This window comes from Bidens hawaiensis, unplaced genomic scaffold (genome assembly GCF_021521415.1).
Source record: "Bidens hawaiensis isolate Kalapana, Puna unplaced genomic scaffold, B.hawaiensis_p1.1 tig00001960_1, whole genome shotgun sequence".
In the NCBI taxonomy this organism is placed as follows: Eukaryota; Viridiplantae; Streptophyta; class Magnoliopsida; order Asterales; family Asteraceae; genus Bidens; species Bidens hawaiensis.
Window position 1 is genome coordinate 2626625 of NW_027491108.1, and position 27745 is coordinate 2654369.

General features: G+C 35.8%; 4 protein-coding genes across 4 annotated transcripts; 3 read left to right on the top strand and 1 right to left on the bottom strand.

Annotated features, from left to right (window-relative positions):
- The first annotated feature begins 1876 nt into the window (after window positions 1–1876).
- Window positions 1877–3444, top strand: LOC143602271 (E3 ubiquitin-protein ligase RSL1-like). The gene is made up of 2 exons (XM_077079445.1): window positions 1877–2570; window positions 3282–3444. Exons 1-2 carry the CDS (start codon window positions 1933–1935, stop codon window positions 3442–3444), a joined length of 801 nt encoding a protein of 266 aa, XP_076935560.1. The 5' UTR covers window positions 1877–1932.
- Window positions 3445–6689: 3245 nt separating this feature from the next.
- On the top strand, window positions 6690–7800 carry LOC143600872 (E3 ubiquitin-protein ligase RSL1-like). Its single transcript, XM_077078429.1, has one exon. The coding sequence runs from the start codon at window positions 6690–6692 to the stop codon at window positions 7320–7322; it is 633 nt and encodes a 210-aa protein (XP_076934544.1). The 3' UTR covers window positions 7323–7800.
- Window positions 7801–11933: 4133 nt separating this feature from the next.
- Window positions 11934–13840, top strand: LOC143600883 (cysteine protease RD19A-like). The gene is made up of 4 exons (XM_077078439.1): window positions 11934–12120; window positions 12202–12312; window positions 13071–13317; window positions 13511–13840. The coding sequence occupies exons 1-4, from the start codon at window positions 11968–11970 to the stop codon at window positions 13780–13782; spliced, it is 783 nt and encodes a 260-aa protein (XP_076934554.1). The 5' UTR covers window positions 11934–11967; the 3' UTR covers window positions 13783–13840.
- A 2068-nt stretch (window positions 13841–15908) lies between these two features.
- On the bottom strand, window positions 15909–16628 carry LOC143600894 (uncharacterized). The gene is made up of 2 exons (XM_077078445.1): window positions 16338–16628; window positions 15909–16249 (listed from the first exon to the last, which is right to left on the bottom strand). Exons 1-2 carry the CDS (start codon window positions 16590–16592, stop codon window positions 15914–15916), a joined length of 591 nt encoding a protein of 196 aa, XP_076934560.1. The 5' UTR covers window positions 16593–16628; the 3' UTR covers window positions 15909–15913.
- Between the last annotated feature and the right edge of the window lie 11117 nt (window positions 16629–27745).

Sequence of the window (27745 nt, forward strand, 5' to 3'; positions counted from 1 at the left end):
TAGTAACACGGGCCTTTGGGCTGGATAACTCGCATGTAAGACCTTAAGGCTTTGGCGTATTTGTGTACCTGTATAGTGTGACACTGAGAGTTCAGTAGCTGGGCTACATTGGAATTGACGAGTAAAGGGCGAGGTTATCGTAGAGCTGGTGGCTCTAATAGATAACCATAACCCAACAACGCTTAGACAGAGGATACCGTAGAGTGGGTGACTCTAATAGGTAACCGAAACCAAACGAGCGGCTTAAAAATCCGTAACCGTGATCTTAAAATAAATTTCAGTGCCAAACTTATTTTACATACTAAAGCATTTTATGTTTGACTGTTTATTAATTATAAACTTAGAACTCACCAGCGAAAGCTGACTTGTTTTAGCTTGTATTTCAGGATAAGAGTAGTAAGTGTTATAAAAGGCATCATGTGGCTATTTTGCACAAGAAATATTTGGCACAAGGAACTCTGATAAACATAGCCTTATTCAAGTTTGTTGTAGGTTTGCTTCTAAATACTTGAGACTTCCGCTGTGATTATCAATAAAAAGGCTTTGTTTTTGTGTAAATCTAACTTTTTGTTGCACCCTGGTTTTTGGGTTGTCACAGTTAGGTTTCGGGTTTGAAAGTTAACGAATGTTACACTTTGGTGTTTGTTTTAATTAAGTGAAATGTTCACATCAGTTTCAACTTTCAACGTTCAAGTAAGTTGAAGTCGTTGAAGCTTTATATATATTTTTTGGATCTTCACAGTAAGTAATAATGATTTCGCATTTGGTAAAAAGGATTTCAAAAGCTAAGAATATGTGTTGCCCTTCAGTCTTCTTTTTAATCTTCAAGTGTATTATTTCAATTTTCATTTATGAAAATGAGTCATTTTAGAAATGTTTCGATTTGCTTTGGCTCGGGTCAACACAGATCATTTTAGAAGGGTATCAGTTTAGTTCTGGTCAACGAGTCAATATAAAAAGATATCGATTTCGTTTCGAGTTTCAACGAGTCTTTTTAAAATCGTATCGACTTGGTTCGAGTCAAACCGGGTCAAGTTTAGAAGATATCGATTTGGTTAGGCGTTAAATGTGTCATTCTCAAAGCGTAACGATTTGATTCTGGTCAAAGCATGTCAATTTGGTTTCTATTTAATTCTGGTTTTTAAATGCTCATTGGACGTGATTCAATTTATTAGGGTGCAAGACTTTTCACATGACATGTAAAAACAGTTTTCGTATTCGGTTAGTTACCATGTTTGTTAGATTGGTGTATGAATGTTTATGTCATCAATCGTGTTTCCGGTCCAGGAAGAAAAGAAGCACGAATCATTCTTGGATGCTTATCGGGAATCTTTCCAAGATGCTTATTTTCTGATTTGTTTGTTTTCCAAACTAACGTTAGTGAAGCTTGTTTGTTTTATATTAATATTATTTTTTAAAGTTTAAGAAGTTTATATTTTAAAGTTTTAAATTTTCTTCATAAACATTCTACAATGTAAAGTCATTTTTTGTAAGTTTATTATGTATATCAGTGTTTTGTTTGCGTATGAATATTTATTAATTGCAATTAAAAATTATGTTGCTATCTTAAAAAATAAATTAAAAAACAACTTGTTGTTTGAAATTATATATGTGTTTACTTGAATATTTCTATATTTCCGTTCGTGTCGAAAACGAGTCAATAAGCTAGTACATTAATATTCAATGACATATACATGGAGATGGAAAACTTGAAAAATAAATCAAAATTATTTTAGTTATTGATAAGCCAAAATAATAATAATAATTTATAAGATTCATAAAATAAAAGTAACCTTCAAAGTAATTTCCATGTAACTACCTCTTCCGCGTTCGTAAGCATACCTTTATTGCTCTTTATATACCTCCAAATCTCCAATACTCTTACTCGGAATATATAACATCACTCCCCTTCTTTTGGTTCTAACTTTAACCATGGGCAACGTAAACCAAAAGCCCCAACAAAGCTCAACACCAACCCCACAACAACTTCAACTACAAGACTCGTCTTCATCTTCATCATCCACATTCACTTGCGAGATCTGTATCGAGCCAGTAACACTCCCCAACACCAAATTCAACAACGGTAACCGATGCGTTCACCCCTTTTGCGCCGATTGCATTGTCAAATACATCCAAGCCAAGCTCCAAGACAACGTATCCGACATCAACTGCCCAGCTCTCGACTGCCATCACTCTCTGGATCCGTTGTCATGTCGCCCAAAAGTTACACACCAACTTTTTGATAAATGGTGTGACGTGCTCTGTGACTCGGCTGTGCTCGAGCTTGACCGGGTTTACTGCCCGAATAGAGAGTGTTCGTCTTTGGTTATTAATGAGTGTGGTGGTGGAAGTAAGTTGAAGAGATGCGTGTGTCCCAATTGTAAGAAACCCTTTTGTTTTCGGTGCAAGGTTTCATGGCATGCTGGTTACAGGTGTAACGAGATTGGTGAAATTCGGGATCAAAACGATGTCGCTTTCGGTGTTCTGTCTGAGAGGAAGAAGTGGATGAGGTGTCCAAGGTGTAGACATTGTGTTGAGCTTGTTAAAGGTTGCTCCATGATTCGATGCAGGTAAATATTATTATTGTCTTTTTCTTTTTTATAATAATATTCATATGATCATAACTTGTACCTAATAAAATGATATAATCGCCTGGGTGGTTGAAGTAAGAGGAAGTTTTACATCGTACGGACTCTCTTGATTTGCAAATTTGAGAATGACATTTGGAAGTTGCATACCTAAACACTTGGGAAATTTATGTTTTTGGGATATTAATCCAACAAATCAAAACTAACTCATTATCATATTCATAGAATTGTAAATGAAGCGACCAGAGCCCGAGTTTGGGTCGTGAGTCAATTTTTCAAGCTCGACCACGGGTCAGGCTTGGCTCATTTATTCTTTATTAACTAATTTATATACATTTTTAATTATTTTATTTACTTTCACAAAAAAACCTTAATGATCCTATAGCTTGATCGAGCGAGTGTGCAGTACCTTAAACAAGTCACGGCTCTACTCGAGCTCGGTTGTGCACTGTTAAATTAATACATTGAAGTAAAAAAAGGTAAAATTTAAAAATACTTGAGGCTCGCTAATCTCGACAAGCCTGAACGATCTTGCCATACATGGATCGAACTTAGGCTCCAGGCTTTGTTTGAGTAGCTCACAACGGCTCGGCTCGTTTTGCTCCCCAACATATTCAAATGGAAACTTCACATTTTAGTTGATATATGTTATTTTATCAAACTGATTATGGCTTTGAATTAAACTTGGTGCAGATGTGGGGTTAAATTTTGCTACAGTTGCGGTAAAACGTTGTGCAAGTGTAAAGCTTCTATTATCGAATGGCTTACGCGTTTCTGCATAGTGATTATGTTTGTCTCTCTACTCATTCTTCTATTTAAAACCAAGATCAACAGTTCGGCATCATATCATTGGTAAACAACTAGAGGTTTAGCTCTATGATCGTATATTATATATAGTTTAATAATCGCAATGTCTATAGATTTTTGTTAAATTGTAAGGACTACAAATTCTGGTTATGAACTTATGATAATATGCTAATTTGGATTTGAATTATGTATATGATTTGTTCTTCAACTTTGGTTGACTCGTGTTGACTTCATTAATTTGCCATGTAAATTAACACTATGTGGATCGGATCTCAATTGTGTCTAAGCATAAATTTGAATCTCGGTCAAAAGATACATCATCAATATATGAAAATAAGATAAAGGCTGTACTAAAAAAGATATATTTACTTGCTAATATGAGTCCGGTCTCAATAGGTTTTTAAAGTTCACAATATAGTGATGATCACATATAAATTTATAGGTCTTAGTTTGTTTCTACCCGTCACATTGTGGCGATGTATTAACGTGAATTCGATAGGTATAGGTTAAGTTCGTTAGGATACTGACACTAACGTGCTTTCGGTTGGAGTTTCAACAGTGTATTACCTTATTGAGTCAGATTACAATGCCATAAAGAGATGAAAATGGGTGCGGATAGATGGAAACTCGGGCAAATTTCCAGTATAATCTCTCGGGATGGATATCAAATTAAAGGGTTAACCGAAATGCATCAACTAGTGCTAGACAAGGCTAATCACCCTTTAAAAATAAAGTTATTGTATATGAAAAGTATTGATGTGTGGACTATATATAACGAATCGTTGGAATCTGCCATTCACCTGTTGCGTCATTCCATATTGCCAAGTTTGTTTGGTCTGTGATTTGACACTAGCGATTAAAGAGATCATAGACACCCAAATCAAATGATGTTAATCGCAATAATTCTGACAATAATTAAGTTGTATCTGACAAACATGTAATGACAAGGATTTCAACAACAAACCGACAGTTACCCCAAAATATTTGAAGAAATATAAAACAAACCGGTTTTAATAGGTAAAGAGCTTGGCAAAACGTATATATGATGAACACTTCCAACTTTTTTAGTAACTATGTGCTCATGTATATATTTTCTCTTGCTAGAATGGTTCGATATACTAAGTTCATACTAAATTCCATGCGGTTAAAAAGAGTAAATATTAAACGTGTACTCAGCATCTTAAAAACAAATAAGAAAATAAGTCTTCGTCAAATAATAGTGACCTTCACATTAATTTCCTTAATACTCTTTTTACTCTCCATAATATCACTGCAAAAGTGCAAATTCTCTACCCATCTTTTGGTTTTAACTATGGGCAACGTAAATAAAAAACCCCAACTAAAACTTGAACTTCAAGACTCATCATCATCCACATTCACCTGCGAAATTTGTATCGAGCCAGCAACACTCCCCAACGCCAAATTCAACAACAGTAACCGATGCGTTCACTTGTTCAATGCAGGCAATAATATTCATATTATAAGTTGTACCTAATAAAATGATATAAATATCGCCTAAATAGTTGGAAAATATTATGTTTTTGGGATGTTAATCCAATGAATTATAACTAATTCATTGTTATATTCAGATGGAAACTTCAGATTAAAGTTGATATGTGTTCTTATCAAACTATCTATAATTTTGAATTAACTTTGGTGCAGATGTCGAGTCAGAGTTTGTTACACATGCGGTAAAACGTTGTGCAAGTGTAAAGCTTCTATTATTGAATTGATTATGGTTTTCTGCGTGGTGATTATGGTTATCTCACTAATTATTCTAGTATATAAGATTGATTATCGTACTCTACAAAAGATATAAAAAGAACTAGACATCTAGCACTATGATTAGGTTATATATAATATATTATATATAGTTTGATTATCGTAGCGTCTATATATTCTTGTTGATTGGCTGTAAGGACTGTGAATTCTGGTTATTATAAGACTTAGTTTGTTTACATAACATGTCAATTGTTTGTTTTTTGCTTGTATAGATTCAGCTCCTTGTTTTTTATTTTAAGCCAAACTGTCTCATTGGTTTAATCAATGAGGTTTTGGTTTTGGGGAGTATACCAACATACTTCTTCACTCATAATCTAGAAACTACAAGGAATAAGAAGGTTCCTTTGTGAAAAATAATAAAAACACTAAAAAACGTTGGGTAACATGGGAGACGTTTGGGCCTTTGGGGCAAAAGAAAAATTCTTAGGAGGTCTGGCCGTGGGATGCTTAAAAAATAAAATTAAACTACCAATTTAGATTCCTATTCGACTTGGAGATGTAAAAAAGTTAAAAAGTGTAAAATAATGGACCCATATAATAAACAAATTAACTCTATATCGTAGAACTGGTGTTGGAAGCGAGAGTTGCATGAACATGTGGAGATAAGTGAATTTCAACAATGCACTTTCTTGTTGAGCCATACAGTTTAAGAAATCAAATGCAGATACCAACTTTGTACAAAATGATGTTAATGGCCATAATACTAGCAATAATGTATATTTAACAAACACTTAATGCCAAGCTTTTCAACAATAAACTGACAGTCACCCCCAAGATTTCTGAAGAAATTATAAAAAAAAGTTTTTATAGGTAAACAACAACCCGAAATGTATCTATAAATTATACCAACAACAACCGTGGTGTAATTTTAATGAGGTGAACACTTAAGTTTCTTTAGTCACTATGTGTTTATGTAACCATCTGGGCTAGCGCAGATGGCCAGACACATGATAGGATGACCCGGGTGTCTTGGGTTCGAGCCTTGATGTTTCCCGGATTTTTCTTAATGCATAAAAACCTATCGTGCCTTCGGGGCGGGGTGAGCGGGGGTATTACCAGAAACACCAGATGATCCCCAAGGTCCAGTGTGGACCCATTGACAACACGTCTGCTACTAAGGGGTGATGGGACGTACATTGCGACGTCGCATACGACTTTACTGTTAATTTGTTGTTCCAAAAAAAAAAAAAACTATTATATATCCTCTTCCTATAATATAATTATTTGATAAGTTGATATATATAAATCCTCTATGCTTGAAAAAAAAACATAACATGTACTCAACATCTTAAAAACAACTAAGTGTAGTAGTAATAATAATATTAATAATAATAATAATAATAATAATAATAATAATAATAATAATAATATTCATCAAATAAAAGTGGCATTCGCAGTAATTTCCATGTAATTACCACTGTGTCTTTATTGCTCTTTAATCTTTATACCTCCAATACTCACAATTAATAATATCACTGCCCCTTATTCATCTTCTGGTTTTAACTTTAACTTATGGGGAGCGTTAATAAAAAACCCCAACAAAACTCAACACCAACCCCACAACAGCTTGAACCACAAGACTCATCATCATCCACATTCACTTGCGAGATTTGCATCGAGCCATTAACACACCCCAACACCAAATTCAACAACGGTAACCGATGCGTTCACCCCTTTTGCACCGAATGCATCATCAAATACATCCAAGTCAAGCTCCAAGACAACGTATCCGACATCAACTGCCCAGCTCTCGACTGCCATCACTCTCTGGACCCGTTATCATGTCGCCCAAAAGTTACACACCAACTTTTTGATAAATGGTGCGACATGCTCTGTGACTCGGCTGTGCTCGGGCTTGACCGGGTTTACTGCCCGAATAGTGGTTGTTCGGCTTTGATTATCAACGAGTGTGGTGGTGGAAGTAAGTTGAAGAGATGTGCGTGTCCGAATTGTAAGAAACCCTTTTGTTTTCGGTGCAAGGTCCCATGGCATACTGGTTATAAGTGTAAGGAGATTGGGGAAATTCGGGATCAAAACGATGTCGCTTTTGGTGTTTTGTCTGAGAGGAAGAAATGGAAGAGGTGTCCAAAGTGTAGGCATTGTGTTGACCTTGTTAAAGGTTGCAACAGTGTTAAATGCAGGTAATAATATTGTGTTTATTTTAATAATATTAATATTATGTTTTTGGGACTCATTATTATTAAATTCAAATGGAAACATCAGATTTCAAGTTATATGGTTTTATCGAACTAATTATAATTTTGCATTAAACTTAATTAATTGGTGCAGATGTGGTGTCACATTTTGTTACGGATGCGGTAAAACTTTGTGCAAGTGCAAAGAATCTACAGCATTCAGATGTTGTTTCTATTTCTGCACAACGATTATGGTTCTCTCAGTAATCCTTATACTTTGGTTCCTATATAAGATCAATGATTCATCATCATACTATTGATGTTTAGCTCCATGATCGGGTTATATATAGTTTGATTATCGTAGTGTTACTGTCTATATATTCTTGTTAAAAAGGACTGCGAATTCTGGTTACGATAATATGCTAATTTGGATTAAGGTTATGTATATGATTTGTTCTTCAACTTTGGTTGACTAATTTTGGCTCTGTGTATCATGTAAGCTAACACTATGCAGGTATCATCAATGCATGAATAATATATTTAAATAGAAAATAAGGTAAAGGCGAATTCTGTAGTTTTTTAAATTTCTTCATAGAATAGTGATGATCACTTCACACGGGTAAATTGAAATATCAAATATCAGTACTAATTTCCGTTAAAAAAAAAGGATATGGTGGTGATCACATAAATATTGATAGTCTTGGTTTGTTTACAATAGCATGGATCATTTGGTGTTTGGTACAATCTTTGGCTATTAATACGCTATACAGTCTCTAAAAATTAGTATATTCATGATATGAGATGACATATTTTTGGTGCTTTTTTATGTAATGACGGCCAGCGATTTGTTATTGATATCAACATAACAATTTGCCATAACTTTCACAAATTTAACTTTATCTAAACTTAAACATTTGGATCTCAAATGAAAAGTCATGTGTACCGTTCTACTACATATGATCCCGAACAAGAATCATTCACCAAAAGGTTCTTACCATCCATGATACTAATTCAACTTTATTCCTTTCGATATTAAAGCAAATTAACATATGAACACGGTGTTAAAGCAAAAACCACTGGAATGATAGGTTACTGAACATATGCACTTTATCAAAGAAAAAGAATTTAGATTTGATATGATGCAGATGACAATAAAATCAAGAGAGAAATAGAATACACATCTATAATGATGATGTTAGGTAGTGGTCTTTCTATTGGACCACTTAATTCATAACGTTGCGTTATCAACATATTTTTGGTCTTTTGGGGATCCACTCTTGATAACGACCTGTAACCTCTTCTCAGGACCACTTGATGTCATTGTCTATGTTGATGCAGCTTGATTTTTAGTTGGTTTTATTTTTGGGCCCTAGTCAGTTGGTACGAGGCTTTGGATTCGTATCAATTGGCTTGTTGTTGCTTGTTGATTTTTATTACTATGAGGCTTCAATTTTACCGCCCTGTCTTTTTGAACATTCCTGCCTAGCGTTCGTACTAGTCCCCTTTTTTTATTTGATGTTTCTAATTTCCTGTCTAACATGTCATGGTGTCTTGCCTTGAATACGACGATTTCAATAATTATAATCATTTACTAACATCCCTATATATTCTACATCATCCATTTTCTCTTTTATCTTCTTCGACGACTCTTTCGTTCTTCATTTCCAAGTTAGCATCTTTTCTCTTTTCTTAAGTTATGACCAAGAAAGATGTGTTTGAAAGGTTTTCGACCAAGATTGATGAGGAAGTTCATTATAACATTGAGCTTTATAAGATTCCTTGGGAATTGAATCCCGTGGTTTCGGCCCTAATAAATTGATTTATCATTTTACTTCTGTTTAATTTGTTTGTATGCTAATGCTCTTAAAAAAAAGGCTAATTCTCATATTCCATTCAGTAAATTTTTCTGAAATTCTCATGTTTTTAATCTTTATATTTATAATGCCGTTGGTTGACCCTTGCTTGTATTACCCATCCGGAGGTTACCTGTCGTGCTCTAGACATGGTTCCTTGTGTCAACCATCCTTGCATTTTCTATCAATTAATTCATGTCGGGCCATTGTACATATTTAAAAAACTAATGATATCACTCTGGCTACTAATCCCCTTAGTAACCTTAGGGTTGGAAATACCATTTTTTTGCTTGATGATCGTTGCTTGCTTGTTGATATGATCTGGCATGATGCCAACAATGTCATAATTGATGCCAGAAAAAAATTGTTCCTTCTTAGACTCAACCACAAGTCTTAGTTACTTTTTTTTAACGACGATTTTTTTTTTTGGTTGTCTATCGTACTTGAATTCAAAGACCTCACAAACCCATCCAACCCAAAGTGTTTAAAGGCTTTCCAAAGTGTTTACCAGTAGACCACTAACACTATTGATACAAATCTTGATTACTAAGTCTAAACTCATGGCCGGATAACTTCAACTCTCCAATTCAAACAATGATCACTAAACATTGGTATCAAATGTTTACAGTTATGGTCTTTGTTTTGTTTTTACTTTGCAAGGCATGTATTAATGACCATAATTTATAAATATAATGTTAAACTTCATAATTTTTTTAATGTAAATAGTATATTTTCAAAATTTTAGAATGTGGATATCGGATGCCATGACTGGAAAAATTAGGCCCATATATGAAATAGATTTCAATAATGCGATGATAGTTGTGATGAGATGAGAATTGAAAGATTGTCGATTGGACTTGTCTATTGGTTTGAACTTGATCGATTGGGCAAACCTAAAACTTGTTGATCGATTGGGATGTAAATATTAATCGATAATCACTTGAGAATAGACATAATCAATAACCAAGCAAATTATAGAATCTAATCATATAATGTAAATATTAATCTAAGCATGTAATCAAGCAATAATCATTTGAAGAAACCCATATATTTGATGAGGCTTAAGGATTTTTATTGAACCTATTTATTGGTTTGGATTTGATCGATTTGAACAAACTTGAGACCTATTGATAGCTGATCAATTATTTAAATAAAGAATAGACATGCATTAGACTTGATTACTTGAATGACCTTCGAAAACTCTGATCGTCGATTGCAATTAGTTCCGCTTACCCGATTAGTAAACAGAGTCAACATACCGTCACCCCCAGATTTTTAATTTCTTTTCGCCGATAGTTTATTATTTAAGTAGCTTTAGATTAACTTTTTTTTAATTGGGTTAAATGAGTATTGATTGGTTAATTGACAAGTGGTTTAGATGAGCTAAAACTAAAAAGCTTACATGATTTAGTTGGGTTTATTTTTTTGAATGTCAGTGGGTTTAAAAATATTATGTTTTAAACATTCTAGATTTTTGTTTGAAAAATATTCATATTAAAAACCCAAAATCCCACGCCCAGCACTTTATAGGCCATGTTGAAGACTATGGATAAACAACAAAAAGCATTTAAACGTGAGTATGGATTCAAATACATATTCTTCTTAAATTAGGAAGCGTATTAGACAGACGCTGATTAAACTCAAACCAGCGGCGTTGGAGCCGTCTCGTTAAACTCTATGACATTAGATTTTAAGTTTTCGCTTTTTGGTTTCTAACTTGTAGATTTTAAAATTTTTGTTTAGATCATTGTGTGTTCTATTTATTATTGTGTTTCTTTATTTATTTTCGTCATTGTGTCTTTTTGCTCGACATTATATTACATTATTCAGCATTGTTATATTTTTCGATCCGCTGTGTCTTTACTCTTCCTAGATTTAAGAAACCGTGTAGGCTAACTTAACATTTATATGTGATGCATTGATAATTTAAATGGAGAGATAAATACTAAAATAACCGATTATCTAAAATATTATCGTTAAATAACAAGTTACAAATGTATTCTACATTTTCGTATTATAATATAAGTTTCGAAAACAATACGCATATTTAAGTTTCTATTTTAAACGGCATATTTAAGTGTTCTAACATATTTGGGTGTTTGATGGCAAGATGACCACCACGATGTGAAGTAAGTATGGTGGAAGATATTAAAACGTTTAATTACATTTGCATAAAGAATAATAGGTCAGGTGGGGCCCGGGTCAGGTTGTTTTAGATGTAAACGAGTTTGTTGCTTATTGTGGTTGGGCTGTGACTAGCAACTTGCTTGGCCCAACTATGAATAAACACGATATTCTATGAATCTATTCCACGTAACAGACTACCCTTTATCCCGCTTTATGCATCTCATTCGGGTCGGTCCAATAGCACAGATAAAGAATAACCGACCCAACAAGCAACCTCCACCAATTAAAACCTTCCACGTGTCCTCCCACGGTTAATATTATTAAACCTCCCTTGCTCTTCACGTCGACGACGAACAATCCATACAACATATATAACAAACCCAACAAATCACTTCACCATTGAAAGCATAATTGATAATAATGAATCTACAATTCCTTCTTGTCGTTGTAATCTCTCTTCTCGCAGTTTCATCTGCCGTTTCAGGCACCGGCGATGACGTCATCATCCGTCAGGTGACCGGTTCAGAGGAGTACCACTTCGGCGTATTCAAGCGAACGTTCGGCAAATCGTACGCGTCACAAGAGGAGCATGACTACAGATTTTCCGTTTTCAAGACTAACATGAGCCGAACTGCTGATCCAACTGCTGTCCACGACGTCACTCGGTTCTTCGACATGACGTCATCGGAGTTCCGAAAGCATCTCGGACTGAGGTCTCGTCTCAGGCTCCCTGACGATGCGAGTAAAGCTCCGATCCTTCCGACAGCGGATTTGCCGGGTGATTTTGATTGGAGAGATCATGGTGCTGTTACTGATGTAAAGGATCTGGTATATGTTATTATGTTAATATATTAAATATGATTCTAATTAATTCGATGTTGATTTGAAATTGTGAATGTGATTACTTAGGGTTCGTGTTGGTCGTTTAGTACGACTGGGGCGTTAGAAGGTGCCAATTTTCTTGCTACTGGGAATCTTGAAAGTCTTAGTGAGCAGCAACTTGTAGATTATGATCATGAGGTTTGATTTTTTTGGACTTTTATTGTTTGTGTTTCTTGTCGGTTCTGTTTGGTTATGACTTATGAGTTAAATCGTACTTAACCTATTACGGTTACTAGATTGGGATAAATGATTAGTTTAATCTAATCTCACACATTTTTCAAACTGCTGTTTTAAAGTTAACATGTTAAATCATAGCTTCATATTTTTGAAAAAGCCATGGGACTTCAAATGGTCGTTTGAATGGTAGGATATCAAGTCATAGTCAAACAACCATTTAAGGATTCGTCAAATGACCGTTTGAAAATGGATTCGTCAAATGTTGCTACCAGTGAGACAAAATATGTTCAAAAACCCTCTTCTTATTATATTTACAAATTACAAATTAATGGCATAAAATTTTTGTATGAGAAACAAAAGCATAACTAGAAATAGCAATAATAGTAGTAGAAGATGAAATAAGGTTATCATAGAAAGTGGTTTAGCTAATTTGGTTAGCCAACTGACTTTGGATGTAGGCAGATACAAGCTAACTTCAAGTAATAAAGTTAATCATATCCTGAGCTTTATATACACTATTAGAAATGTTTTTATAGGAGAATAAACGACGCTAATATGTTTTCTATAAAAGTATAAAACATAACTTTTCCGTATATAATAATTACAAATTATAAAAATAGAAAGGATAGTTTTAATGTTAGTTAAGTTGATTGATTCGGTTATTTATATACAAATGCATATAAACCTTAAACAGATGATAAGTTTGGTATCGTCTGAAGTGTGATCCAGAAGAAGAAGGATCATGTGACTCCGGGTGTGATGGAGGTCTTATGAATAGTGCCTTTGAGTACACTCTCAAAGCCGGTGGGCTTATGAGGGAAGAAGATTATCCATACACTGGATCAGACAGCGGGAGCTGCAAATTTGATAAAAATAAGGTCGTAGCATCTGTTCGTAATTTCAGTGTCGTCTCCCTTGACGAGGACCAGATTGCTGCTAACCTTGTAAAACATGGTCCTCTTGCTGGTATGCATCATTTCCTACACATAACATTCGTTTAATATTCGCTAATTAATTTGCCCCATTATTTTGAATGAGTTTATAATATAACTATTAGTTTAATAAAACTAGTTTAAAAAACTAATATGAAATATGTTATCATAACTTGTAAAATTTTAAACCAGACATTTAACATTTTAATGATTTTGTTCAAATACAGTGGCTGTCAATGCGGTTTACATGCAAACCTATGTTGGGGGAGTATCATGTCCATATGTATGCTCAAAGAGGTTAGACCATGGTGTGTTAATGGTTGGGAATGGTTCCGGTGAACATTCACCGATTAGAATGAAGGATAAACCATATTGGATCATCAAGAATTCTTGGGGACCAAAATGGGGAGAAAATGGATATTATAAGATATGTAAAGGCCATAACGTATGCGGTGTAGATTCCATGGTCTCTACTGTCGTTGCAGTAGACCGACACTAGTACTATTGTTCAATAGCCTACAACTATACATGTTTTATTATTGTTGAACATATCTAAACAGTTTGTTTTTTAGCTCCCATACAACAATAAAAACTATTGGATGTAATCTAACTGTGAAATCTCATTCCTGTCTACAGTACATCTTATGTCATTTATCAACTGGGTAATTAGTTTTTGTTATAATTCATAACGGTATGGATAATGGTGTATGGTTCCAAATCGGTTTAAGATAATCGATATAGATTAATATGTAGAGTTTAGCAAATAAATAAAAATAAGGTATAATTATAGAAACAACATGTGTATCACCGGCAACGAGTCATTTTCAATTTTTCATCAGTTCAAAATATCTTATATCTCCTTTTTTTTTTTTTTTTGTATATATGACTATGTGACTTTCGTAAATTGTAATACATGACTCCAAAAAATATTAATTGTCTAATTTGGACGTGTGTAAAATTCCTTTTTGGCCATTTTTTTCTAATTTCTAGTGATCATGTGATTCTCAAAATTCACTTCACATTGACATGTGTTGTTTTGTTGTTGATTTTTCTAAAAATTGCATGAACCCCATTGATGATATTTGTTAATAACGTTTGGAACTGTCTCCAAAACTTCAAGTGAGACCTTCTGAAATGGAATGTTAACTGTTTACAACTACAAAAAAACCTCATTAAGTCAAGTTTCAAATATTAGACTTTAAAATTTCAAGCCTTAACTATTACATTTTTGTCATCCGACCAAAAGCTAATCAGCCCCATTGATGTTGCATGAATTTTTAATTCTCAAGAAGCAATTTTAATATTTAACTGGGTCAAAATGAATATTTGGATATTTTCGACTTTATTGTCAACTATGTAGTTTCTTAATTGTCATGAAACTGTTTTTATTTTTTCATTTTTTATCGAATAAAATGGACTTGTTAGGCATACAAAATGGACTTGAAAGAAAAGTCGTAGCAGCAAAAATCACACAAAATGTAACCGAATGCATTTAAACACCCAAACTGGTTTATCAAAAAAAACTAATTTTACCATATTCATAGTTTTAACATGCTGATTATTAATCAAATTTTAAAAACAACGAAAAATAGTTGGATACCCAGCCCAACTTTTGATAATTCTCTAAAAGTTAAATGCTTTTTAAACCGTTACCATACATGTTCAAATCATTATCTTTATCATTTATCCTACTTTATTGCACCAAAGCCACCCAAATATTTGGCAATTGACCGGAAAGTGCCTAACATACCATATACAATTTCGGCCCAAATATGTGGTATCCGTTTATAATTGGCCAAACGGTATTCAATCAGTAAGTTTTGAGTTTTTAGTACCGGTATCGATATTTTATAAATTTTGTCTTTCTAATGTTACCGACCAGTAATCAATCAGTAAGATTTGAGTTTTTGATACCGGTATTTTCTGAATTTTGTTTTCAACACCGGTATCGTACCAAGATCACACCAAACTTTCGTTACCGGTTAATAATTTGAGAAAATCAAATACTGGTACCGGCTCATCTCTAAAAGAGGAGACAAGCATTAACAGTTTTCCCTTAGTTTTCTCCGGTTTATATTAAAAGCAAACTAGTTAATTTATGTCTGGTCTATTTGCTCATAATAAACCCATAACTCCAGCTATTTGTTGGTTTAATCGGTTCGGCTCAATATTCAAACACATAATTAATGAAAACCACCCAAATGATTAACTTTACCATTGATGATTGTAAACAAAACAGATTAAACTAAAGGGGTGTTTTAGATTGCTTATTTTATCTCCTTATAACTTTTCCCATAAGTTACATCCTTATAACTTATTAACTTATCCCGTCACAATAACGTAAAATACAAAACACCTTTTTAACTTTTTCAAAAATTAATAAATCATAAAATAAACAATCCCAAACACCCCCTGAGCATTCGATTTACTAACTAGTCAAAAAGAAACAATAAGATAATTCAATATGAAGTTTGATCAGATAGTAATTCATATATACATTGCAGATCTAAAGAACCCAACTTCAAACCCTAAACAACTGCTGTACATTTGAAATGAACATAAAACAATCACCAAATCCATTCAAATTCAGCATCAAATTAACTTAATCCAAAGCATCCAGAACCTAAACCTTACCAAATAAGATTATGCTTCATCCCTAACCCATGCTTTCCATGAACACACCCAGGTTTATTATACTGACAAACCAATCTCTTGGATTTCTTCATCTTCGGATACACCTTTTTCCCCAATTTCCTCATCCTCTGCCTCTCGAACTTATTATTCAACCATTTCGGCACCAATTCATCATCCAAATCCAAATCCAAACCCAAATTATCTTCTTCTTCTTCTTCTCCTCCTTCTTCGTCTGCCTCCGATTCGTACGGATCATCTTCACCGTCTTTCATCACAGTGACGTCATCAATTGTTTCACGATTGTGATCGATTTCATATGCGTTTTGAAGTTCCTGTCCGTACAATTAAACTCAGATCTGACTCCAAATTGAATTTGAAAATAAAAAGACCCAATTTTATTATTATTATTATTATTACTACCTGAAAGTGATGATTGATTTCATCTGCTAAAGACTGCACAGATATGTCCGATGACGGAGACCCAAAACGCTGTTGAAGAACATCATCGGAATCCGATGATCCATCCTCGTTTTCGTCGAACGAGAAGTCTTCTCCAATGTCGGAATCGGAGGGATCGATGACCTGCCAGGAATCGGAGTCGGAGACGTCAACGTAGACCGGTTCGAAGGGTTCTCCGGTGAATGATGAAGCCATGATCACAGATTTGTTTGCCATTTTTGAGTTTTTTTTGCTGGGATTTGTTAACTGTCTATTTTTTTTCCTTCTCTGGAAGTGAAAACTTAAAAGGCTCTGTTTCGTGTTTAATAAGATTGTTACTGCCACGTGTCGTGCTTTTATGGTGTTGGGCTATGTGGATCTTTGCTGCAATGCTATTGGTCAGCCAACGTGTTCATTGTTTGGAAACAGATTATAATCATTAATGCTTTTCTATATTTTTTTTATATTAAGTTTGATGTTTATATAAGATCACTTTCATATCTCTAAATTCAAAATTACAAAAAATTTGATCATTCTATTTTTTCTCTTCATTTTAGTTTAATAATATCTTTTATATTTTTATTATTATTATTTTTTATCTTCTCTATGCACCTTTACTCTAAAAAAAATGTTAAAAATTTATAGGATTCTACATAAACTTTTTAAATATATAGAAAAATTACAACATTTTCTATTTTTTTCATTCACAACACCCTAAATAATTTTCTATATTATAAAACATCACTCACATAATATAATGGATGGATTGAGAATGCTCTAAACCTTATCATGGTTCACTTATTCTGATTTAAATGTATTTTAAATGAAAAATTCTTAAAATAACATGTAACTTCATCTTCACACATAAGTTCAAAAGTCAATGCTAAGACCATTCTCATCATGAAGATAAGATTGAGAGCCATGTGTCAGTTTTTAATTGGTTGTTGAATCTCGCACCGACTTTAAAATTTATGTGTGAAGATGAATTTAGAGGGACAATTTTTGGAATCCCTCTTTTCAAATGGGTCATTTTGGGTCGGGAATTTTTCCAATTTTGAAGATAGATATATGTTAACGTTAGGACTATTTTGGTTAGGAAAAATCATGTTAACGCTGGTTTGGGAGATCCGTGAGACATTTTCAAGTGGATAAATTGTGTTTGTTGAATTTAAACTGCTTTGATTGAAGAATGATCTAGAAATTCTACTCTTTTCTTTTCTGTGACATAGGAGAGGATCATGTTTCTTCATGTGTGATATTTTAGTGGCCATCTGGAATTTGGCTCCACACATAAGGTGGTCTATTGGCCTCTCCTCCTTCCAAGTCCCAAGAGGTGTGACTTTCTAATTTCTTATTGCTATAAATGAGGATCACTTAATAGCACACCCAAACTTGATCCTGTTAAAAAAATTAAAACTAATCTTGTATTCAGTAGGCGGTAGCACGGTTACATCCTACCTGATTCGTTTGGTCTTCTATAGTTTCTGTTAGGCGGATTTCCTTCTCATTACGAAGCAAAAGGGTGTCACTGAATCATTTAGGGTATGTTTGGTTGGAGGTAATGGAATGAAAGGGGAATGGAATGGAAGAATGAATGGAATGGACAAGGGAATAAAATGGATCATTACCATTCATTTTCCTTGTTTGGTTAACCTATAGGAATGAAATCATTTATTAATTTTTATTGTTTGGTATCTAAAAAAATTGTAGAAATAAAATAGAAATAATAAAAACACTTCTATCTCAAAAAAAGTGAATACTTTTTAAACCCAAAAAAAAAACCTACAATGGTGACGGTGGTAGCTCCGGCGACGAAAATGGTGGTGGCGGTGGCGATGGTGGTGGCAACAGTGGTGGTGTCGGCGGAGTTGGTGGTGGTGCCGATGGTAGTGGTGGTGGTGGTTGTTAGGTGATGGTATTGTTGAGAAAGTAGGGTGAAAGAGGAATGGAATGAAAAAAAGAAGGGGGTGGGAAGGAATGGATTTGATGGAATGGGATTCCATGTGTAATGGATGATTCCATTCCATTGAGCAACCAAATACCACTTTTTTCATTCCTACGTAATGAATCATTCCATTCCTATTGTCATTCCTGCGTACCAAACGCTACCTTAGTGGGATGGAGACATGGACATGTTAAGATGTGTTTCAAACCGAACGCATCACTAGGCGTGAGTAGTTGCCGCTCGTCTAATGAGTCCAAGACAAAACGTAACCGATGATCTTAACTGTAAGCCGGACTAAATGATTGGCTCTCCAACAACCGAGGGCCCATGACATTTAGCTTCTTTAAACTTGAACTATTATTCAAACTTTAATAATATAATCTCAAGTAGAACACAGCCTACTCAACTCCTTTTAAGAATATTCGAAAAAGGTCATCGAGATAAAGGTGGCTTACAAAATGGCAAGTTATTTATGGGCCCCTAACTTTGGTAGTGAATTAGAAACTAATTGTAACTTTTATGTATAGTTGTAGCAATCAAAGTTATCGTAGCTACTTTTGTTACTAGCGATATATGTTGGTTACTTGTCAAGGGTTCTTAACTTCTTTTAGGCCTTACGAAACACAAACCCACACAACACCTTAACCAACGTCACACTATCTTGTTTACTAGCTAGTGCACCAACCTATAAACAAACTTCAAGGTTAGTTAAAATGTTAAATCATAGATAAATTTTAAAGTTCGTTACATTAGATAATAAAAAGCGATAAATCATATCCAAGCCAAGTGAAACAAAATTAGTCAAAATCATAACAACAAACAATGCTAGCTTCACAAACCAATCTAGCTTATCCAAGAAAAATAAAACAAGAAAATCATAAGTCATAACCTTAAAACAATCAAATGAATGACATGAAAATGGAAAAGAGAAATAAAAAACTTGAAGGTGACCATAGGAGGTTTGCTAGTGATGGTGGCTGCGACGGTGACAATGAGGCTTGCACATATAAGTGCAGTCGTAGAAGCACGGGCCACCACAATGAAGCGGGCAATCCAATTTCATCCCTTTACACTGTCCTTCTCCCATGCACTCGGCAAACTCTCCAATCACATAATAATTTTCTCCGGTCGGATTAAAGTTTCTATGCTCGCCATGTTGAACATAATGACGGCGATTTCTCTTTCTTGGGTGTTTTCGACAACCCCATCTCCACCATCCACCTCCTCCACCCCCTCCTCCCCCACCACCACCTCCTCCTCCTCCTCCTTTTCCCCCGCCACCACCTCCACCCCCACCTCCTCCACCGCCCCATCCCCAACCAAACCCCCAACCATAACCACCACCACCACTTGCTTTACCTTTGTTGTTGATCACTACACTATTGGTGGTTTGGTTTCTTGCTTCTTGAAGTCCTTCACTTCTAGAAGAATCTAGAGATGCAACATCAATCCTATGAAACAGCAATCCTATGAAAAAGAAGATAAGAATCCACGAAAATGCTACAATTACCACCTTCATATTTGATCCAAATCCAACATGTTCAGTTGTCCTTGAAGTCCTCAATTTATAAAGGTCAAAGTGTTGGTACCTTACTGCCAACTAGACTTACCCCACCACCCAAAATCAAAATCATGGAGACAGGGTGGGGTGGCTTAATATGCACTCTGTCCCCTTCCACAATCCAATCCAATGACTTGTAGCAAAAGTTTACAAGCATGCAAGTATACCAACAGAGTAAAATAATGGAGTAGTGTGCTACAAAGCTCCTGCAATTTGCAGGCATGCAAAAGCCATTTAGTTAGGGAGATTAAAAATGCATATACAATATCAAAACACTTTAGAATTACAATGATATCCTTTATTTTAGTTATGTGGTGGGAGAACATATTATGTAGTGTTTCAATGCAATATCAAAACACTTTAGAGTTAAAATGATATCCTTTATATATGTGTGTGTGTGTGTGTGTGTGTGTGACGGGAGAACATATTTCAATAGAATATCAAACACTTTGAAATTACATTGATAGATATCCTTACTATATTTATGTGATGGGAGAACATATTTATGTAATATTTCAATATACAATACAATATCAAAACACTTTAAAATTACAATGACATATATCCTTTTCTTACTTGTGTGGTGGGGGAACATATATGTAGTCTATCAATACAATATCAAAACACTTTAAAATAACAATGATGTCCTTTAATATTTACGTGGTATAGGAGAGCATAGATATGTAGTATGTCAATATAAAATCACTTAAAATTATAATGATATCCTTCTTTTTATATACGTAGTGGAATAACATATATGTAGTAATTCAATACAATAGTATCTAAACACTTTAAATTTACAATGATATTCTTCTTTTTATTTATGCAAACATGTATGTAGTATATGTTTCTGTACAATATCAACTATCAAACCACTTTCAAATTACAATAATTATTATGTGACGTGGAAGTGGCATCCTCGTTTCTAAAATTATATTAAAAATTACTAATTTTTTTCCTTTTTTTTTCAATTAAATAAACTCACTGCAACTTTAAAAAAATAATATGAGTAAACACTGAACAATGTCTTCTCAAATATATACTAATTAATAATAACATTTTCTATTTCTTTTTATCCATTCACAACCACTTCCAATCATATATAGGACTCACTAACAAATATACGGGGAGGACTAAGGATTATTTCAATAGACTATCAAAACACTTTAAACTTACCTTATTATCCTTTTTCTTTTACCCTCTTGTTTATAAAGTTATAAAAGATTTAGTGTTCTACATTTATATTGTCGGTCCAGTTACCTTATCTTATAATGATACAGTGCATACCCATAGCATGTGCCCACCTAGTAACCACTAACCATTATGTACCTTTTGCTTTCAGAAGCAGCAACCCTTTAAGAATCTAGACAAAAAGTATAACCATCAAGAAATCTGGCTAGCTGATCTCACAAGTGGTCTAAGATTCAACCCTTTTCTGTGAGGTGATCATAATCTTGTTTATTTTTTACTGCATTTACTAGAAGCGTTCATTTAGATTATTTAGTTATGGACAGGTTAGATTCTATTTGCATTAGAGCATCCATAACGAGAAGCTTAAAAATGCTAGCACATCATCCACCCTTGCATGGACTTTGCCCCTCTCACAATGAAAAAACGGCTAAAAAATCGCTCTGTCTTCTTTCCCATGTCACATCACTCACGTAATACTTCCATGTAAGTCGCATCTACACGTGAGCTAAAATACGCCCAAAATGTTTGAAAATCTAACTAATTAAGCATGCAAAATTCAGCTTAGAACAAAATATTTGAAAATCGCCTCAAAGTGTATTTTTAATATAAAAACCTCGTAGTTTTTTCTAAAAAAGTAACATTATTATTGAAATAGTATTGTTTTATAACTATAATAAACACAACTATTCTTTTGGTAAGGTGGTGAGAAGGATGTTTCCAAAAATGGGCTTGGGGATTATGGCTTAGAACGAGTCTACCAGCTTTTATCAAGCAAATTCAAGCTAGAAGTTTTTGTACGCATAAAAAAAAGCATGTAATACTTAATGAGTCCAGTTCATGCTATAAGCTCCTTACTCTATAGCTTTATGGATTGTATTTTATTATTATTATTATTCTAAAGCTTTATGTATTATATATAGTTGCATTATATAGGGGTGTCCAAAATACCCGCACCCGATTAACCCGACCCAACTTGAACCTGGATAAGCAAACTCGGGTCGGGTTAAATATGGTCAAAAAGTATTAATCGGGTTATTCGGGTTAACCCGAATTGTTAATAGGGTCAGGTTTCGGGTTCACTTTTGGAAAAAAGTCGGGTTTCAGGTTAACCCGAATAACCCGATTAGTGGTGATACTTAACTTTAAATACGATGATCAGAAGGTGAAATAAGCACTATAAAGGCAATAATGTAAGCTTTATAGAGGAGTTAATTATCTTGTTTGTTCATGAACCGTTTAGCCGATTCATTCTTACTAATAACCATCTCTCATTTACTACCGCTCGTACTCCCTATCTAGGAAGCCACTCGACTGAAAGGAGAGGTGCTAGAAGGCTTCAACGAAAATTTCATTTATGGTGTGTTCATTTATTAAACGAACGACCATGAACACATGTTTCACTCGTTCATCTATGTTTGTGAATGTTCAATTATGATCGTTCATTTAAGTTTGTTTACATTCGTTCATGTTCGTTTACATATTAATAGAAAATTATTAAATACTATCTGCATTTAGTAATTATATCACCCTAATATGTTTTATATTTGTTTGTTTGCGTTTATTTAAATGTTTTCATTTATGTTCGTTAATGTATGTTTGTGTTCGTTAATGTATGTACATATATGTTCCTTCATCTTTGTTTATCTTTGTTTAATTATGTCCATTTATGTTTGTGAACTCTTCGTTTAGATTTTAAATGAACGAACATAAACAAACACGAACATGCTTAGTTTTTAACTAACTAATATGAACACAAATATTTGTTCGATTAAGTGTTCGTGTTCATTAAAAGTTAAATGAAAGAACACGGGCATATCTTTGTTCATGTCCGTTCGATTCATTTACAAGTCTATATATGTAATTATAAGATAATTTCTTGTAAAAGAAATTGAAAATTGAGTGGAATGAGAAATTTTTCGACATACAAGTTACAAACATAAAAAACAACTTAAAATTATAAAGTAACATGGTTAACCCGATTAACCCGACCCGACAAACCCGCAACCCGAATAACCCGAACCCGACTAACCCGAACCTTAATAGGGTCGGGTTGCGGGTTAGATATTTTTTAAGGAAAACCCGACTAACCCGGCCCGATTAACCCGAAACCCGATCGGGTTGACCCGATGAACACCCCTAGTTGCATATACGTCTCCTAGCGGTACGAAGTTGTGTGCTTAGGTGTTCTTCCCTAAGTATTTAAAGGTTCTAATCTTAGATAAATTTGTAGATTCAAGAGTAATTTTAAAGGGCGTGTGAGTTAATAAATCTAAGAAAGAAATTTATAACTGTATGCAACCAATCTTTTTGTTGAATCGTGTTACTTTTTAAGTTATTTAACTAAGCTAGTTTTAGTCTTTCAGTAAATTTATATACTAAATGGGTTTTGTTTATTGAATATATTATTTAAGCTAGCCTAGACAAGCTTTGACGAGCTATGAAGTCAAAGTCAAGGTAGCCCAAGTTAGATGAGTCGACCTTAGCCAATCGGATCGTTTGCAAGCAAAGTAAAGAGTTTTAAAGTTTTGTTCAAACGCCAACTTTATTTTCACATAACTTTAGTATGTACAAATTAGTTGAGATGGTCGGTTTGGAACCTAACGAGGATACTTAGGACCACGGGACCATCGTCTAAGGATAGATCGATCATGTTCGAAAACTTGGACTTAACCTCTAAGAATAAGCAGTATATAGTTCATGGCCCTAAAGTATCTAAGAATACAAAAAGTAATATGGTTTAGGGTACTTGAGAGGAGTGTTGCGTGTGATTAAGAGATTTTAGGATAGTTTAGAGTGTAACTGGCATGACGGTGTACGAATTTGGGTTTCTATTAAAATCTTCAAAAGCAACCATAATATCTAGAACCGAGTCCGACTACTCGTCGGGTGTGACTTGAAAAGAATCATTATTTTGGTAGCTTGAAGCTTAGAAGGAAAACAATTACATAACACACTTTCATGATTCTTTGTTGGTTGGAACTTCGTTAGGAACAAATTGTTGAAACAAATTCAAATATGTTGGTGTCTTATCTCCATGGCCGACAGTTTGGATTTCATTCCATCATAATTGGATTTCAACGTCGTATTCTACAAGATTTGGCTGTGATTGATGTAGCCGGTAGACCATTGGTCCCCAAAGAAGTAAACCATTATTATGTGAAAGATTTGGTTCGGCCTAACTATACTTCATCATTCACAAATATATAATATACCACTTGAAGATTATACTTTGTGATGGATTTTAATGACTTTAGTCAGTCTTAAATATGTAATTATTACTTTACATTTTCTTGTATGTTTTAATTACGCTCGTGTTTGTAATTTATAGGCTGAACTCGAGGTATTTGCCACGGAAAAATTGTTTGTACCAAAACTGGTTCAACTTTTATAATTTTAATTACGCTCGTGTTTGTACCTTTACATTTTCTTGTATGTTTTAATTACGCTCGTGTTTGTACCTTTATAGGCTGAACTCTTGGACGCCACTCACCAAGAGCGTCACGGAGATATTTGCCACGGAAAAATTGCCATGGCCAAAAGCCCCATTGATCCGGCAGAAACCTAATGCGGATCAAAGCAAGTCCTGTGATTTCCACGGGACAAAGGGTCATGGTACTGAAGAGTGCACATCCTTGAAAGACATTGTGGAAGCATTTGTCAAGGATGGAAGACTTGCACATCTCGTGGCATCAATCAGGAGGGGGAGGATAGAATAACGCCTTACCTGGCCGCCGGTGGCTCAGGATCTCGTGGCCCAGCGGATAGACCTCCACAAACCGATCCGCTGTTTGTTCCAGGATGGGCAACTCGTTCTCGTCTAGAGCACGAGTACCCACCCGCACGGGACCGTCAGCTTCCCACGGGTACAGGAGCGACTCCAAATTGTTCCCCTCTGAAAGAAAAGAAACAATTAGAAGCCAAACTCAAATCAGCAAAAAAGACAAGACATACCATAAGGAATAGAATTCAAACCGTATTCGAGAAGGATGGGAAACCGAGACGCCTCCTTCCATACCCGGCTCATCCCCAGCATTACCATCCCGGACTCCGGAAACCGGTAAACCGGAGATTGGACAAGAGATATCTTCGCGAACCATTCCGCCTCCTGGTAGCTAGAAGCGTGAAGGCTCGGAAGCGCTTGCCCCTTCTTAAACTTCATGGCAATGGGGATGGCGCGGGCAGAAATGTAGAAGAACTCCCGCTTCCACGATCGGAGACTGCGCTCGGTCGCGCAAATCTTCAAACCCTTGATCCGGGTTGTCAGGGTGTACCACCCCTGGATGCACCTCCAAGTATAGAAGGTCATCAGGCGGTCCACATAGGGCTCAATGCCCAGAATTCGGCACACCCACTCGAAGTGCCGAACCTTGGCAATCGCCATCGGATGCACCTCGGTCAGGTGCACACCGTGCCTCTCCAGGACACTGTACACAAACTTTGTCAATGGGAACCTAAGGTTCCCATAAACAAAGAATGCAGCATATACCCCGATCTTGCCACTGGGGGCATCGTACACAGTCTGATGAGGTTCAGGAAACTCAGGCTCAAGAGACTCAAGCATGAATTTCCTGACAACATACTGGTACAGATCGATAGGTAGGGCACACTGGCACTCGCCAGCAGTACTCCTATCGTCGGCTACAGCTTCAGCATCATGAGAAGACATATTGCAGAGGAAGAAGAAACGATTTCGGAGGAATGCTCAATTAAATAAGAGAGTATTCACCAGAAATCGCCTTAGAGATGAAGAGAAGAAGTGAAGATGTGAATTACAAAGGACCCTCTCCCCCTTTATATACTAATCGCAATTAATGCGATGAATTTAATGCGGAGGAGAGAGAAATCGAAGGTGCAATGAAACTATGACACGTGGCAAAAAACAGGCTGGCAACAGCTGTTGACAGGACGCGTACCATTAATTTCGCGGCCACGCGCCCGAAAAATCGCGCCCACGCGCCTGAAAAAGCGTCTGGAATGACCATGTACTTTCACGTCACCATAACTTCCTGCACGTCCTGACACAGTCAGAAGAAACCGTCGCACGACGTTTCAAATGTTTGGACTGTTCCTATCTTTCCACCAACTCTTCGAATTTCGAAATTCAAAATTCAAAATTCAAAAAAGATTCAAAAGTAAGCGGGAAAACACCCCTTACCTTGGCAAACAAGTAACCGTAAGACGGATGCGGGTACAGTGTTAAGGCAAAACCCTTCAAATACCTAGCACCCGCAGGGAATTGAAGCCAAGAATACCTTGGTAACCAAGTAACCGTAAGACGGATGCGGGTACAGTGTTAAGGCAAAACCCTTCACATACCTAGCACCCGCAGGGAATGGACCCCAGTACCTTGGAAGTAAAGTAACCGTAAGACGAGCGCAGGTACAGTGTTAAGGCAAAACCCTTCACATACCTAGCGCCCCGCAGAGAATTGAAACCAAGAAGGATCTTATGGGCAATGCTTGCGGATAGAGGAATAACATCCCCGCATAACGGGAACGTCGAGAATTATATTGTTTGAAACTCCGTGATGGAATTGGTGGTCTTAGCATAATTGATCACTATGTTGAAAACCACCAGAACCCCATGGAGACTATATACAAGTAAGACTCAACGCTCCTGACTTGCGAGAAGGTTACATACCTACCCGCATCATACCCAAAGATCAAGCAAAAAAATCGGGAATTTTTGCAAGTGACATTAGGAAACCCGCGGGAAGAATCCCCACGGAGAACCTTAAAACTAAAAACCCTTTTCAAAACCCCTTGCTTAAAGTCCAAAAGTTCACCTCACTTTATTAAACATTCATGAGAAGAACATTGGACTGGGGGGACTTGAAGAGGTAGGTCCCAGCAGAGCCCAGTTGGTCCCGCAAGACTCACCTTGAACAGGGACGTCTGCGCAAAGGCCATCTGCTCCCGCAGGACCCACCATGCTCAGAGAACCTTACGCGCAGTACGCAAGCTGTACACGCAGGGAAAGCCTCCCAATGGTGAAGTACCCCGCCTGTTCCCGCAGTTGCGGATACAAGCCATCAGGGAAGGCTACCCGCAGACAGCAGGGCTACACGCACAAGACAATAGATACTTCAGTAGTCACATGAAGGAATGAGCAAGGCGGGAACAATCCAGCCAAAATGAGCCAGTCCGTATGATTCTGAAAGATCTTCTGTACTATACCTACCAAGGTATGGATAGGACAGACAATCTGACTAGAACAGCCCATGAGCCTATCACAGGGTGACAGCTCACCGACAACAGTACGAGGAGGAGCACCCTCTAGTACTGTTTGTCACTATTAGCTGCTGCCTACTCACCAACCCTTACTTCGGGGCGTGCGCAGCCTACAGTTGGTGGAATAGTGTTACTGTTGGCCGTAACCTATTCACCAACCAGCATGGCCGGCGTATAATCCACAGTAGGTGGGACGTGCATAATCTACAGTTGGTGGAATAGTGCAGCCGACTTTGTTACTGTTGGCCGTAACCTATCCACCAACCAGTATGGCCTATGCATAGTCCACTGTTGGTAGAACAGGAATACTATTCAGCCGGCTGTACCTTCTAGGAAACCTACCTTCGGCTATAAATACTCCAACATCTTGGAATGGTAAGATCATCTGCTATCCTGTTATCTAGCAATCTTTTAATATACACTTATATTCAGAGCAATCTAGTCTGATTCTCACGCCGGAGGG